At 42.9% G+C, this 14,857-nt stretch overlaps 2 protein-coding genes across 5 annotated transcripts; one reads left to right on the plus strand and one right to left on the minus strand.

The window, feature by feature from the left end:
• The first annotated feature begins 40 nt into the window (after positions 1 to 40).
• Positions 41 to 3,738, plus strand: LOC101463600 (class E basic helix-loop-helix protein 40). Its single transcript, XM_004544939.6, has 5 exons — positions 41 to 465; positions 615 to 678; positions 946 to 1,053; positions 1,394 to 1,517; positions 1,709 to 3,738. Exons 1-5 carry the CDS (start codon positions 395 to 397, stop codon positions 2,620 to 2,622), a joined length of 1,281 nt encoding a protein of 426 aa, XP_004544996.1. The 5' UTR covers positions 41 to 394; the 3' UTR covers positions 2,623 to 3,738.
• Positions 3,739 to 6,978: 3,240 nt separating this feature from the next.
• On the minus strand, positions 6,979 to 14,095 carry ttll3 (tubulin tyrosine ligase-like family, member 3). Of its 4 annotated transcripts, none has more exons than XM_004544936.5 (13): positions 13,752 to 14,091; positions 13,173 to 13,210; positions 12,984 to 13,102; positions 12,725 to 12,893; positions 12,482 to 12,537; positions 12,252 to 12,380; positions 12,059 to 12,173; positions 11,802 to 11,918; positions 11,515 to 11,695; positions 10,316 to 10,464; positions 8,913 to 9,156; positions 8,364 to 8,799; positions 6,984 to 8,255 (listed from the first exon to the last, which is right to left on the minus strand). In XM_004544936.5, the coding sequence occupies exons 2-13, from the start codon at positions 13,177 to 13,179 to the stop codon at positions 7,482 to 7,484; spliced, it is 2,496 nt and encodes an 831-aa protein (XP_004544993.3). In that variant the 5' UTR covers positions 13,180 to 13,210; positions 13,752 to 14,091; the 3' UTR covers positions 6,984 to 7,481. The 4 variants fall into 4 exon arrangements, with proteins under 4 accessions (XP_076740096.1, XP_076740097.1, XP_004544993.3 ...); XM_004544937.5 differs by lacking the exon at positions 13,752 to 14,091 and adding an exon at positions 13,369 to 13,420; XM_076883981.1 differs by having other exon boundaries at positions 6,979 to 8,255; positions 12,984 to 13,210; positions 13,752 to 14,095.
• Between the last annotated feature and the right edge of the window lie 762 nt (positions 14,096 to 14,857).

Raw genomic sequence — 14,857 nt, forward strand, 5'->3', positions numbered from 1 at the left:
AGGATACAGCGCCGTTTAACACGTGAGCCTCATGTGACAGAGGTAGATCAGTCTGAGCGGAGAGTCAGAGGGTTTATTTAACTCGTCGTTCTGTCCTCCCCCACTTTCCCAGCGCGCCACCAAGGCTTGACTTCCTCACCGCTGCGGGACCACGGCGTGGAGATCGCAGGAACTAACTTTACAGCGTTTTGTTTTAAAAAAAAATGACAGATTATTAAACAGTTTTAACCTTTTTCGACGCATTCTGCGCATTTTTCGTTGCATTTTATCATTTCCTTTTTTATTTACAAATTGCTTTGCAAGTGCTGATAGAGCGCGTAAATAAATGCGTATTTATTTCTGAGTGCTTTTGGAAGAGTACCTCGGTTTTGACAGCAAAATTGGAATACAAAGAATGGAGCGAATTCCAAGCGCGCAACCACCCCCTCTGTCCAAACATCAGGCTGAACTGTCAGACGTGCAGGGGTAAGTTATACTTTGGAGATGTAGCTTTCCCAGACTGCGTCGCCCCCTTTTTAACCTCCAACTAAAATGCACCTAATGTATAATTTTGTGCACTTTACCATCAAAATGACCTGATTCCTTACTCGTGCGCTCTTTTTGTGTTTCTTTAGGATGGATTTCCCAATGTATGTCTATAAACCCAGGCGGGGAATGAAGCGAGGAGAAGAGAGCAAGGTCCGTTCTACGTGTGTGTGTGTGTGTGTGTGTGTTCGTGTTTGTGGTTGTTTATTGCCAATTGGTAAAGTTAAGTAATAACCATAGAGCTCAAACATCCAGGAATTAGATTAGGAGTTGGTCTATAGTCCCATAAATGGTTGACCTAGTTTCTACTATGACATAACTCCTGGATTCCTCCCTATCGGTGTATCTGCCTCTGGTCATGGAGAACTATGTGCTCTCGTTTCACTTAAATTTACGCAACATTTCTGTTTATTCTCTTAGGAAACCTACAAGCTGCCTCACAGACTTATTGAGAAGAAAAGACGTGACCGGATAAACGAATGCATCGCCCAGTTAAAAGATCTATTACCCGAGCACCTGAAACTAACTGTAAGTTCATAGTGTAGGTGGGAGGGTTAATGGGATTGGCTGTATTGAGCGGCACGCACCATCTAGTGGCTGTTTAGTGCTATCACATCTTTGTTGAGTGCGTCAGCAGCTCATGCCGATGACGGCTCACGTTAAAGAGAATGTGCTGCTGTTAGATTTTTGTTGTTTCGAGTGTATATTTTAAAAAGTTACATTCAGTGTTGATTTCCTTAATGCAAATGAAATTTCAATAAATTGGTGTAAATTATTTCAGAGTAATCACATGTGGTGATGTGTACATGTGTAGTAGAGCCTTGTTATATAAGAGGATATGCTGACTGTGTGCGTGTCTCTCCATTAGACTCTGGGCCATCTGGAGAAGGCTGTGGTTTTAGAGCTTACGCTCAAGCACGTGAAAGCCCTCACCTCTCTTCTTGAGCAGCAGCAGCAGAAGATCCTCGCTCTTCAGAACGGCATGCAAATCGGTGAGCTGCAGATCATTTTTGCACACGCACAAACACATGAGGAGGAACTGGATGGGTTTTCTAGACAGAATGCAAATAATGCAGATGAATGCAGAATTGCACCACTGAAAGTAACTTCACTTACAGCTGTTTACAAAAGGTCACAGTCTATATTAGATTTCTGAGTGTGTTGTTTCCTTATGTGTTTATAGAGCAGCCTCCCATCAGCCAGGAGAAGTCAGAGGAGATGTTCTGCTCTGGCTTCCACATGTGTGCCAAGGAAATTCTCCAGTATCTCGCTAATCACAAGACTGACGGAGACTTCACCCCATCCCACGTCATCAGCCACATTCACAAGTTAGCTGTAGAGGTGCTGCACAGTCCAGCCCGACCCCGCACCCCTCTTAGCCCTCAACCCGAGGAAATCCCTGCCTACCAACCTCATAAAGAAATGTCTCCCAGCTTAGCCCCTAAGCCCAGCGAGGGCTACGGGAGGAACTGTGTGCCCGTCATCCAGCGGGTGTACGCTTCACCAAGCAGCGAGCAGAGCGGCAGTGATACAGACACAGACAGTGGCTACGGAGGAGAGCTGGAGAAAAACGAATCTGGGGCGCCGCAGGGACATCCAGATTATTACGTTCACGGGAGCCAGCAGAAGCGACTGCTGGCTGACAGGCAGAACTCCAGCATCAAGCAGGAGGATGACGAGCCACGCCACAAACGAGCCCGTGTGGAGTCGTCTGAGGATGAGCTGCTCTCAGGCGGAGAATCATCAACTTCTTCATCCTCTAGCGGATATGGAAGTTTCATGAGTGCATCCCCTAACCATCCACCCCCTCCTCCACATCCCCTCTGCATGCCTTTCTACCTCATTCCACCTTCTGCTGCAGCTTACCTACCAATGCTTGAGAAGTGCTGGTACCCTGGGGCCATGCCAATGCTCTACCCTGGCATGAGCAGCTCATCACCTACCATACCCAGTGAAAGGCCCGGCCCACCTCAGCTTGTGCTGTCTCCCCGGGGAGGTTCTCCAGCCCCAGCCATATCTCAGACTCCCATGGACTCTCCTGCTCTCCTTCAGGCACTCAAGCAAGTACCACCCCTCAACCTGGAAACCAAAGACTGAGAGATAAAGGCGAAAAGACTGCCCTGATATATTGCCCTGTTCTCAAAACACGACTGAGCTGTTCCATAATTCATAATCACTCATCTCCTCTTTTCCTCAGCCTGGAGGGTAAAGCATCAAATAAGAGGACTTGTAGAAATGATCAAGGAGAGAGAGAGAAAGAGGTGAGAGCAGCATCCTTCCACACTGAGAGCAATGCAAAGCTCTGGTTGAATGTCAAATGCTCAGCGGTGTTCAGTGGTATATATGTATCATATAAACTGGATCTGCCCTGTGCACACATAAACACACATATGGTTGAATGTAAAGAAAGAAATGTTTTAGCTGCTGCTGTTAAAGTGTAAACACAGATGAACATTGACGCATCTCACTCGCGATTTTGTAATTTAGAACGTGTTGCACCAAATGTTAGCGATAATTTGCCACCCAAAGTTTGTCGCCTATGTCCTTTGCTCACCATTATGATTACTGAGATGGAAAAAAAAGCCCTTTCAGCCATGACCGGCACCATAAAATACAAGGATTCCCTCAAATGTGTACAGACAGCGAGGGTACACCACATGGTAGATGAAGGAAAAGGCCGCCGCATGGCCACGCTGAATGAGAGAAGTGTCGTTTATGATTTAAACAGACGCCTAAGATGGATTTTTCTGTAATTATTGTTCATAGATTTATTGTACATTTCTATTTTTGATACCTTCTCGCACTCTGTCTGCCCCGAGAGATATACGAGGAGGGCAGAGTGTGGACAATGTACGTCGTGTACTCAGAAACTGTGTACATACTGTAGCACTGTGCTGGACCTGGTCTGCATACTCGACATCTGTTTCTGCTCAAGTCAAACCCGGTGTTTGTGCTTGCTGTTGCCTTTTACTTGTGAAAAGCTGATAAATCTCAGATGTTAATTCTCTGTACTATGTATGAATCTTGGAGACAAAGGAGCAAGGAAGTGAATGTAAACGTTTTAACCAGAAGACTAGTTTTCTATAGAAAGAGGTACTTGAGATTTTATATTTTGGGACCTACATGAAAGATGTTTGATGTAAATATTTTGTCTATAATTGTTGATATACATGATATAAGTGTATTAATAAAGTATTTTTTTTCCCGTGGAAACTTGTTCTGACCGTATATGTACGAAAGAGAGTGAGAATGTGTGTGAAAACAAATAAATACTTTTTAGAGGTTTTACAGCACCACAGCATTCACGTCACAGGGAACACTTATGTAATGGAAGATCTGTGGCATGGCTCTCCTGCTGGTTAACCGTCTGTGGCCTCAAATGCAAAAACACAAGTAAACACACGAGTATAAACAGCTACAGTAAATCATCTGAGGCAACAGTCAGAATACATCTGCATCTTGTCTCTATGGCTGTATGAGACGATAGTAAATACCATTATTCCAGATTTGTGACACACCCCTCTGCATTTAGTTTCCCTGCAGAGTGCTTTACCTCCTGGAGACATGCAAAACATGTAGCTGTATAATTTACAAAAAATGCTACCACTACCTCCTGTGTTGTGCAATCACATTTTTCATCTATGCGATAGCACCTCCAATTATAGGTTTATCTCAGTGCAGTTCAACATAAGCCCAGTGCCAGTCACAACATCTTTGTCTTCCCACCTACACATTTTTTTCCAGTGCCCTTTTTTTCGGAGCTTAGTCATTCTGTTGCTGGTTTGTTTATATAATCTACAGTTTGAGATTACGACCAGCCACCTAAATGTCATTTATATCTTTCAAACTAGTTTCCTTGAAGCTGATTTCCATTTATTTGTTTCAGGAGGAGTTGCATGTTGTATTGATGTCATGAGTTTGCAAGCAAAACCATTATACATGTACTCACCACCCACTTTGTTATTTACACCTTGCTAGTGCCAAGTTGAGCCCTTTTTACCTTCAGAGATGCCTTAATTCTTCTTGGCATGGATTCAACAAGGTGCTGGAAATATTCCTAAGCAATTCCCATCTACGCTGATATGATAACATCACACATGATGTGAATCTCCTGTTCCAGCACATCCCAAAGGTGCTCTATTGGAATGAGATCTGGAGACTGTGGAGGCCAGTTGAGTACAGTGAACTCATTGTCATGTTCAAGCAATCAGTTTGAGATGATCTTGTCTCTGTGACATGACCTGTAATCCCCCTGATGGACTCATCAGAAGATGAGTGCACTGTTGTCGTAAAGGGACGGACAATGTCAGCAATAGTACATTGGCCGTGGTGTTTAAATGATGCTCAGTTGGTGCTAAGAGCCCAAAGTGTGCCAAGTAAATAACTCCACACCATTACAACACCATCACCACACACATATATTGATATAAGGCAGGATAGATCCATGCTTTCAAGTTTTTTACACCAAAGTCTGACCAGCGAATGTTTTTCTAGTCTCATCTTATCCAATTTTGATTACCAAGTACTAATTCCAGTGTGGCCATCTGCTGGAAAGACTATCTGCTTTAAGGTTTGTGTTGTGCTTGCATAGATGCTCTTCAAGGTTCAAGGTCCAAGGTTCTTTATTTGTCACATGCATAGTTATACAAGTATAACACACAGTGAAATGTAGCCTGACACACTCCTCGACATGTGCAAAAATAGGGGGGGTGGGGCTGTAGAGGAAGAACATTATATATATAGTATATACATTGGGTGAATGTGCAGTAGTAGCAGCAAGCAGGTGAATTCTGTACATTAATATGAATAGACATCTGACTATTTTACAGGATAGACAATATAAACATATTTAAAATTAAAGGAATTTGAAATGTACATTGTGCCTTGGTTTAGTGTCTGGAAGAGAGTCCTGTCTCAGTCAATTATAGATGATGTGAGATGATGTGAGCAGGCGGGTGTGTGTGGTTTAGGGCACGGATGGCTTGGGGATAGAATAATAATAATAATAATGGATTGGATTTATATAGCGCTTTTCTAGGCACCCAAAGCGCTTTACAATACCACTATTCAGTCACTCTCACATTCATACACTGGTGGAGGCAGCTACAGTTGTAGCCACAGCTGCCCTGGGGCAGACTGACAGAAGCGAGGCTGCCATATAGCTCCTCTTGAGTCTCTCTGTCCTTGCCCGGAAGATGCGGAACCTTCTACCAGAATGCAGAAGTTGGAACAGTTTGTTGCCAGGATGGGACGGGTCCTTCAGTATCTGCGCTGTTCTAGTCCGGCATCTCCTGGTGTAGGTGTCCTGAAGCGGGGGGAGAGCAATCCTGCAGCAGCGTTCTGCTGTACGGATCACTCTCTGGAGAGCTTTTTGGTCCTTCACACAGCTGTTCCCAATGCTCTCCACAGCGCCTGTATAGAAAATCCTGAGGATCTTTGGAGAGACCCTGAACTTCCTCAGTTGTCGTAGGTGATACAGGCGCTGCCTAGCCTTTTTGGTCTGGGCCTGAATGTGGGCAGCCCATGTCAGGTCTGAGGAGATGTGAACACCAAGATACTTGAAGGACTGCACCCTCTCCACTGGAGCTCCATTGATGATAATGGGCTTGTAGTCTCTGTGCTGACCCCTTCTGAAGTCCACCACTAGCTTCTTGGTCTTGCCGACGTTCAGCTGGAGTTGGTTGTCCTGGCACCACGATGCCAGATTCTTCACTTCATCCATGTAGGCCGCCTCATCGTTGTTGGAGATGGCACCCAACACCACTGTGTCGTCAGCAAACTTCACAATGGTGTTGGAGCCATGGGTGGCCACACAGTCTGAAGTGTAGAGGGAGTAGAGCAGTGGCGAGAGGACACATCCCTGAGGTGCTCCTGTGTTGATGGTGATGCTGTTGGAGAAGCACCTGCCCACCCTCACCACCTGAGTTCTGCCAGTGAGGAAGTCCAACACCCATGCACACAGACGGCTGTTAAGTCCCAGATCCCTGAGCTTCGTGAACAGTCTGCAGGGCACTATTGTGTTAAACGCTGAACTGTAATCAACAAACAGCATTCTCACATAGTTACCCTGTTTCTTGTCCACGTGGCTGAGAGTGGTGTGTAGGACGTGGGCGATGGCATCCTCTGTGGATCTGTTGGATCTGTAGGCGAACTGCAGTGGATCTGCAGTGTCTGGGATGGAGGAGGAGATGATGTTCTTCAGCAGCCTCTCAAACACCTTCATTACTACCGAGGTCAGTGCAACTGGCCGGTAATCGTTCAGGGATGAGACCACAGTGTACCCATCTTATGATGGCTGCTTCCAGCAGTAGCAAATTAGTGGATAAGATGAATACCATGTTTTCTCAAGTCATATTCGACTGTCCCTCTCTCGTTGTTTCCTGTCTGTAGTTAAAAAATTATGACAAAGCATATGAAAAAAACTTTATTATTTTATCCACATATGTTATTTAACACACAGCTCAACAAAATCTAGTTAACGATAGTTTACATGAATTTGATTAAACCTGTGGCAGTCAAGTGTGTTACTGTCTGAATGTTTTGAGAAAATGATTGTAATCAGTAGAGTAAAGATTCTTCTTCTTGGGGCATAAAGACCCATATCACTTAAAAAATAACTTTCCAAGTTGTTTTTACATTTAAATTTTATTTTTATAAAAAAGCACCGAAACACTCAATTAAATAGGTGTTGCTAAATGTATCAGCGTGTCTGTGGACCCAGAATGATTTTCTCTGGTTATTTCCTGTCATCACCAAACCTTAAAACTTTTTTTTTTAATCATTGAAACTTTATTGCCACCTGGTGGGGAATTGAAATACCCACATCCTATAAAAAGGCCAAACTTTTGTACAGACATGCATATAGATAAACTAACAGATATTCTGCTAATTTGGCTTCAGCCCATTAAAATGTAAATTATGTTCAGCATTTCTGGCTGTGCTCCATCTCCATCAACTCAACATCTCTTGTACTTATGTTCTTCTGTGAGCTCCCCTTTGTGTCTAGCTTTGACTTGCCTTTGAGAGTTTAGGCATAACTGGTGCTTGTGGGTAGTCGGGTGAGATAAAAAGGCAGAATTATGACAAACGTTAGTTCCAGTCACAATATTTGGTTGCAATTGAAAGATCTCCAGGGTTGGAAGGGGACCCTGGAGTGCCGGAAAGACCCTGGAGGAAATCTTATGTTGTGGCTCAGAGCTTCGCTGGGAAAGGAAGGATTTGGACGTGTGTGATGCATGATGATGGATGGACTGATGTTTACCCTCTGATGTACAACATGCCGGGTCTAAGGAAAAGGATAGACTCCTTGGCACCAGGGTTGCCCCACTGACACGGCGACGTAATCCCAAACGCTGTGCTTTCTTCTGAGGTTCAGTGTGTACACTCGCAGGCTGTTCACATGCCACGCTGCGGCAGGATTTGCGAACAGGGCAGGTGTTTTGACGTTCTGCTTTTCTATCGTGCTCCCTCTTTGGACATGTAGATGTCATCTGGCTCTTTTTCACTTGGCTCTCCTTGCCTAAAAGGGGAAAATCAGCAACTGCATGTAGCTTCTGACTGAATTGTTTGTGTCTTGGCTCAGCCACAGCTTGAGATAACTGCTCTGGATGGACCTGATGAGGGAGAGGTGAGTTAGAGATAAAAGACTGTCTGTAATGTCTGGATCTCTTTATGGTCGCTCCTTCCACTAGCAGGTTCACTCCCAAATACTGAGGAACTTCAACTGCAGCCTGAAAATGTGATAAAGTAAAAACAAATCACAAAATTCTCCATGGCATTCATCGTTAAGTAGAAATATCCTGGAAATAAACAGCAATTGGCTTTGAAGCCAGTCCAACCTGTTTGTAAATAAGCTTGAAGCCTCCTGTGTAAGCGCTGGGATCAGTCCTCCAATCTAGCACAACCCTCAGCGTGTCGACTTGCACAGCAGGACAGAGCCGCGCAGTCACAGTGCTGGAGCAGGCCATAGTAGGGCTGGCATTGATCTCTAGAAGCCAAGGCCTCAGATCTCTGCCCAACATAAAATCAGCTCCATAAAGCTCAAAGCTTGCCTTGTGGGGCTCCACCAAATCCTGGGCTGTCTGTAGAGCATGGACAACTGCTTGCTGCATGCCTGGTATCACCACCGACTCCCACTCTGTCTCACGGCCCTCTCGCTGCAGAAAAGAGCGAAACTGTGAGCAGGACCACATATTATCCTCCGGCAGTCCTGGATGGCGGTTACGAGATGGCTGGAAGTGCTTCTGGATGGAGTTGTTGCACAGGTGGACTGAGCTGAGGAAAATGGTAGAAAATGGGAACATCCACAAAGTACTCTAGATAAAAGACACCGTAAAACTTAACTGTAACCTTCATTTTTTGTCTTTTGTTTGAAAACTCTTACTGACCTGTCCAGAGTTTTTGTCGAGTAAGGCTGAGTGGAAAACCGCAGGTAGCACTCTTTGTAGAACCAGATAGTCAGAGGGTTCCAGTCAGTTACAAGGAACCACTGACGGAGGTCAAACTTTGTGCAGTGGACCAGCAGGGGTCGTTCCAAGTATTTTTGAACCACCCACTTACTCTCCTTTGTCAGTGCTCTGTCAGTGTCCACAAGTGCCAAAATCTCATCCAGGTGATTCATACACATAATGCCTAATGATGATGAGGGTGTGGGAGTGAAAAAAGAGGTGAAAGCAGAGTTGATTAAAACACAAAATCAGAACTGCAATTTTGACAACTATTTGATTCAGCAGTGTTTAAGATGACCTCGTGAATCAAATCTGATATTTGATGATGGAATCTCATATCTTTCCAGTCTTTTTAAAGTAATTTCACTATGCCAGCTTTCAGTCAATACCATGTCAAATTTCCCAGCATACATTCAAAGAATGGGTCATGTTAATTTCTTAACAACACACATAAAGTCAATAATGAAATACAAAGTACTTCAAAAATAAAAAGAAGGCTTGGCTTTACCACTGCTGTGCAGTGCAATAAAGGCCTCTTGTGTGCAGCCAGATGGAAGGAAATGCGACCAAGACCAACAATTCGAGCATGATCGCAGACAGAAAACTATTTGACAGCTCAACAAACAAAAATGATCCCTGGACAAAGTTGTCCTCTGAAATTTGTCAGAAAGTAATAAAAAATGACTTGCAAAGCGCAATAAAAATAAGAAGAGCCCTCCAAAATGAACAGCCATCTACTAAAGATAAATGAGAGTGAAGGCAAAGTAGCTATACCTGCATATATAATTCCACTTAGGCCAGACTTGACTACAAATCATATCTTTGTTGAGATGAAAACAGTGGTGTTAAAAAACTTATGTGAGTCTTGAAATAAAAACAGTGAAAGGAGGAAAAAAAGAGTATGACATCTTTCTTCTCTATGTATTAAAATTAGTAAAACAAAACCGAAAAAACAGGGATGTTAATAAAATATAGGGTTTTTTTCAAATGTTTTTATGAGAAAGTTTGCACAGAAGACTTGATGCTAGAATTTATGTTGTGCTACTGTAGTCTTGGCAGACTATATTATTATGCACATATAATTTTTACGTAATTTTTATGTATGTGCTGTGGTTTTTTTTCTATTTTGCTGTAATATAACTTCCCAAATAAAAAGGAAAATCTAAAAATATATATATATTAATTATGTCCATTCATCAGTTGAATGTCTGAAAACAAAACCAGGCTTGCTTTCTTCAATATTTTTCACAGCTGTTTACCTGTAAAAAAAAAAAAAAAGCAAGCTTGCTATGTAAGTATCATATTAACTATTACGAAGGTAAATTATCAGAAAAAAGCCTAACCTCTTCCTCTTGATTTGGCACCTGGTTTGATGATCCAGATGTTGTTTAATCCATCTGTGTCCAGCTGTGGGCAAACAGCCTGAAGTCTGGTTAACATATCCTGGCAACGCTCCACAAATACACTGCTGCCCCTGATCAGTTTGCCTTTACTGCATATAAACATGTTATTGTTAGAATTGCAAATACAGTTTTATAGTAGTGGTAGTTTTCTGAAGCCCTCTGTATTTTGAACATGTATAGCATGTCATTCTATATTTAACCCCAACCTTTACTTATTGACTTGACTAAGCCATTGCATGGGATGTACCACTGACAGCTACAAGTGGCACCTGACATGAATAAATCCTTCCAGCAGCTAGAAAAGGACAGCACAAAGGCTCTGATCATGGCGGCACAGGAAGCACCAGATGGATGTATGCAGGAGTCTACCGCAGGCGACAGGACCCAGACTGATGCCCCAGAGACAGTCCAGCACATAGTAGCAGGATGTAAGAGGCAAGCCAGGACACCGTACACTGGGAGGCACAACTAAGTGGAGGGAATAGTGTACAAGAGCATACAGAAGTTCCCAAGTCCTAATGAGAGACACCACCAAACGTGGTTGGAAACATCATGGCTAAGGTCTTGTGGGACTTCAAGTTCTAGACAGACAAGCAGCTGCGGGCCAATCAATCAGACTTGGTGGTGGTTTACAAAGAGCAGAAGACCATAGTTGTGATAGATGCGACAATCTCAGTGGTCAGTAACATCAGGAAGAAAGAGCACAAGATAATAGAAAAGTACAACTAGAGCACATCCGCTCTAGCTAAAGTCCAAAGTGGTCCCAGTGGTAATGGGAGAACTGGGATCTGTAAACTGTATGTAAGCTGTAAACTGGAAGATGGTCTCCAGCAGATTTGAGACACAACACCTGAGGTCCAGAGGAGTGCAGTGAGCTAAGACATTGCGCAGAACCCTCAAATTCCTAGGTCTCTGGTAGAAGACCCAAGATAAGAAACACACACACGTCCCTTATGGGATCTTCTCCTGACTAATGAGAACTCCAATTTTGCTATTTCAGATACCTTTTAAAGTTGTTAGCAACCTAAATTGATTTTTATAAGCAGACTTCCACTGCCAGTAATGAAAATAAAACGAGTGTAACCCGATGACAATTTGTAGAAAAACCCTGGAAGCTCCCAGAAAATCTCTCAACTCACTGCACAACCATGTAGTAGTGTTTAAGAAACTCTGCCCATTGCGCTTCCTCCACCGAGGGCGGTATTTCTGCTGTTACATCAATGTCGCTGTGCTTTAGAACACTGAGAAACTCTTGACACACGTGTAAGGCTGTGTTAATAATTTCTGGACCAACAGATCGATGCTCCTCATTATCCAACTCTGTAGAGAGAGAGAGAGAGAGAATATTGCACCGTTATACTCCCTCTTGTCCAAACTTTGCATCAAAAGCATTTTTATTCCTATGTGTGAGAAATTATTTCTAAACCTTCAGCGAGACTGTTCTTGGATTTTTGTTTGTCCCCCTCTGGTTCATCTCTTCTCCAAATACTTGTCTCAACCACATACTGCAGCAGACTGGTACATGCTGTTCTCCTGAAATCCTCTTTATGTTCATAAAAAAGAGAAAAACAGTCAGAGAAGCTATTGGACATAAGTAAACTTAAAAATTCTTTGCACCTAAATTACACCTCATTTAGTCTTGTAGAACATCTTTTTTTCTGTTATATGTAATTTACAGCAGACCTATGAATGCATGCTTTTCATCCTCTGCTCCAAGCCTGTAGCATCTTGGGAAGAAAGTGTCTGGATCCGCTGTGTCAAACCACTGAAGGTTACGCAGATTCACACAAAGTCCCACCTGAAAACAAAACAATTACACTGCAGGAAAAGAGCTAAATAAAATGTATGCGCCAGCTAATCATTAGAAACGTTTTACCTTTGTGGTAAATGTTCCAGCATTCGCATAGTGATTGGTCATCTGGTCGTGCCGCAAGGAGCGACAGTCTATGTTGTCCCGTCGTGTCGTCCAGTAGAAATACGTTGTTTCATTTCGAACAAGGCGAGACTACAAGAGTCACAACAAAGACACAAGTGAAAGTCCCTTTGGCTTTACACTGGGCAAGATATCTGTGTTAAGTTAGTGGGTACACCTAAAGCTTATCTTACCATGAGATCATACATGTCATCAAGGTTCTCCCCTTTCTCGCCTTCCTCCGCTCTCTCTGTCACAAGATAAGAGGTGTGTGTATACATGCATGGTTACAGGTGTTAGAGGCTAGCATCTGTAATGCAGCATACGATTTCTTGTTTACCAGCTAAAGGGAAATCCATCTAACTTGTGTTACAATTACTCTCTGTTAATTATTCCCACACTTAGAGGGGGGCAATCCTTTCTCTTTTTGGCCTTACCAGTAAAATAACTGCAGATCAGCCCATCATTACCATCCCCCTCCTCAACGCAGGGGTAAGTAGGTGATCTTTGGACAGGATGTGGCAAACGACGTTCAACCCACCCTCTGGCCCATAATGCAGCACGGATCACTGGATAGGGTCCCTGCACTGAAAACACTTTCCTTAACTGAGAATGACGGGAAGAGAAACGAAGAAAAAAAATATGACACAATCAACTGTGGCATTACAATAAAAATCTGTTTTTACATATGATCACCTTCACAGCTTTGTCCACCAGCGTTTTAGCTGTTTTCAGCCTGTCTGGATTGATCACTGGCAGGCTACGTACACTGGATCGTATCCTTCCCCCCACTGGAGCAACTGTGGATTGTAACACTGGAACAAACTCCAGATTTAAATATGAAGTACTAATTATGTTTTTACCAGCAGATGTACAATGACTTACCTGGCATTTGTCGCTGAGGTCTGTAGGTCTCTTTTCAACTGACCAATGCACAATGTGAAAGAGAAAGCAAAAATGCATCCAGTTGCACTATTTTTACATCATATTATAGGATTTGAAATTATACAGATCTATGAATAGCAAGCTAATATAAGTAGATCCAAATTTATAGGGACATTATTCCAATATCCAAATATACCTTTTCACTGTAGACCTAAACATGCTGTTTAGGCTACTGGCTACTGTTTCCCCTGCAGCTGAAAAATAGAGGAGGCTTTACTATAAATAGTATGGCATGTGGTACCTAAATTTGTCTATGCAGCAGCTGAAGAAGGATGTAAATTGGGTTAATCAGGCATCTTAATCTGAACTGATTTAGGCTGTGATGACTGGCAGAGCTACGCGCAAGAAGGGCGCAGGTGCGCGCACACGAGTAGAAACATAAAACGAATACACCATGACCAGCCGTGGATTGATAAGCCAACTCTCCATGATTTAAATAAGCGATTAAAAAGGCATAACGAATAAATGAATCTCAAATAAAACCAGGTGTTATTTTACAGTGGACATGAATATACAAACCTCTGTTGTCACTTCCCCACTGAACTGGGCTGTATCTGTATGCGTCCATAGACTTGCTCAGTCCGGCTTCCTTCATGCTGCCGCACACTGTTCCCATAACAACCGTGCATGCTCCCACAGACAGTTTATAGTTGCCCCAACAACAGTGTCCAGGAGAAACAGGACGCCACGCCGGTGGATGAAAAATCCACCACCTTGAGGCATGCCTTGAAGAAACTGGATCACTATCGGACACTATCAGTTGCAAACAGCGTGGCTTACAGGTGTATGCGACATGCACACGGACAATTAAGGCACTCATACATGATATGTGTGTGGAAATATCCCGTTGCAGTTGCACTTTGAATTCAGTGTGAATGGACAAAGTGGTTAAAGAGGGTCAGCTTGCCAAAATTCAATACAGTGCTCTGCAACGTGACTGGTAGGCAAGAGTTCATGCCGAGGTCAATGATGGAAAAAACAAACAAACAAAAACTGTTGCTTTTATTGCCTGGTTAATTAAATCGTATCTCCTTATCTATCAATAAAGATTAACATGTTGCGTAGGTAAAGGAACCCATCTGTGCTACATCGTAAATAACTGCCTTCAATGGTAAATTATGTCATTTACTACGCATGGATCTTTCTTTGCGTAATGCATCAGCTTAACACACGATGGCATCCGAAGACTTCTGGTATATTCTGGATCAATCAGATTCTGAAGGTCTGTGTTCGTTCAAGCCGGTGCGCCAAGAAGGCAACACTAGCGTCTGTTACAGCCTAATATTATGTTACCAATCTGCGTATTTTGTAACCCGAAACCCGCAGTCACAAAGTTTAGTCCAGGTAGAGTGGTTTGCTACTGGACTACATGAAAACATTTATTCTACTGCATGAATTTCATTGTTAGGTTGGAAATTTTTACGCCTTTTCCTACAAAGATCAGTCTCTTAAAATGAATTCAACTGGTAAAGATGAAGCTTTACCCAAATATGATTTCTAGACAGGATGAAATGCATCTGAAATGACAGTTAACCGTTTTTAACAGCTTTGTAATTGAAAAAGAGGAACACATGAGTGAACGACTTTTTTTGCATATTGCATATTGTTATATTTTCGTAAATGGT

This window comes from Maylandia zebra, linkage group LG5 (genome assembly GCF_041146795.1).
Source record: "Maylandia zebra isolate NMK-2024a linkage group LG5, Mzebra_GT3a, whole genome shotgun sequence".
In the NCBI taxonomy this organism is placed as follows: Eukaryota; Metazoa; Chordata; class Actinopteri; order Cichliformes; family Cichlidae; genus Maylandia; species Maylandia zebra.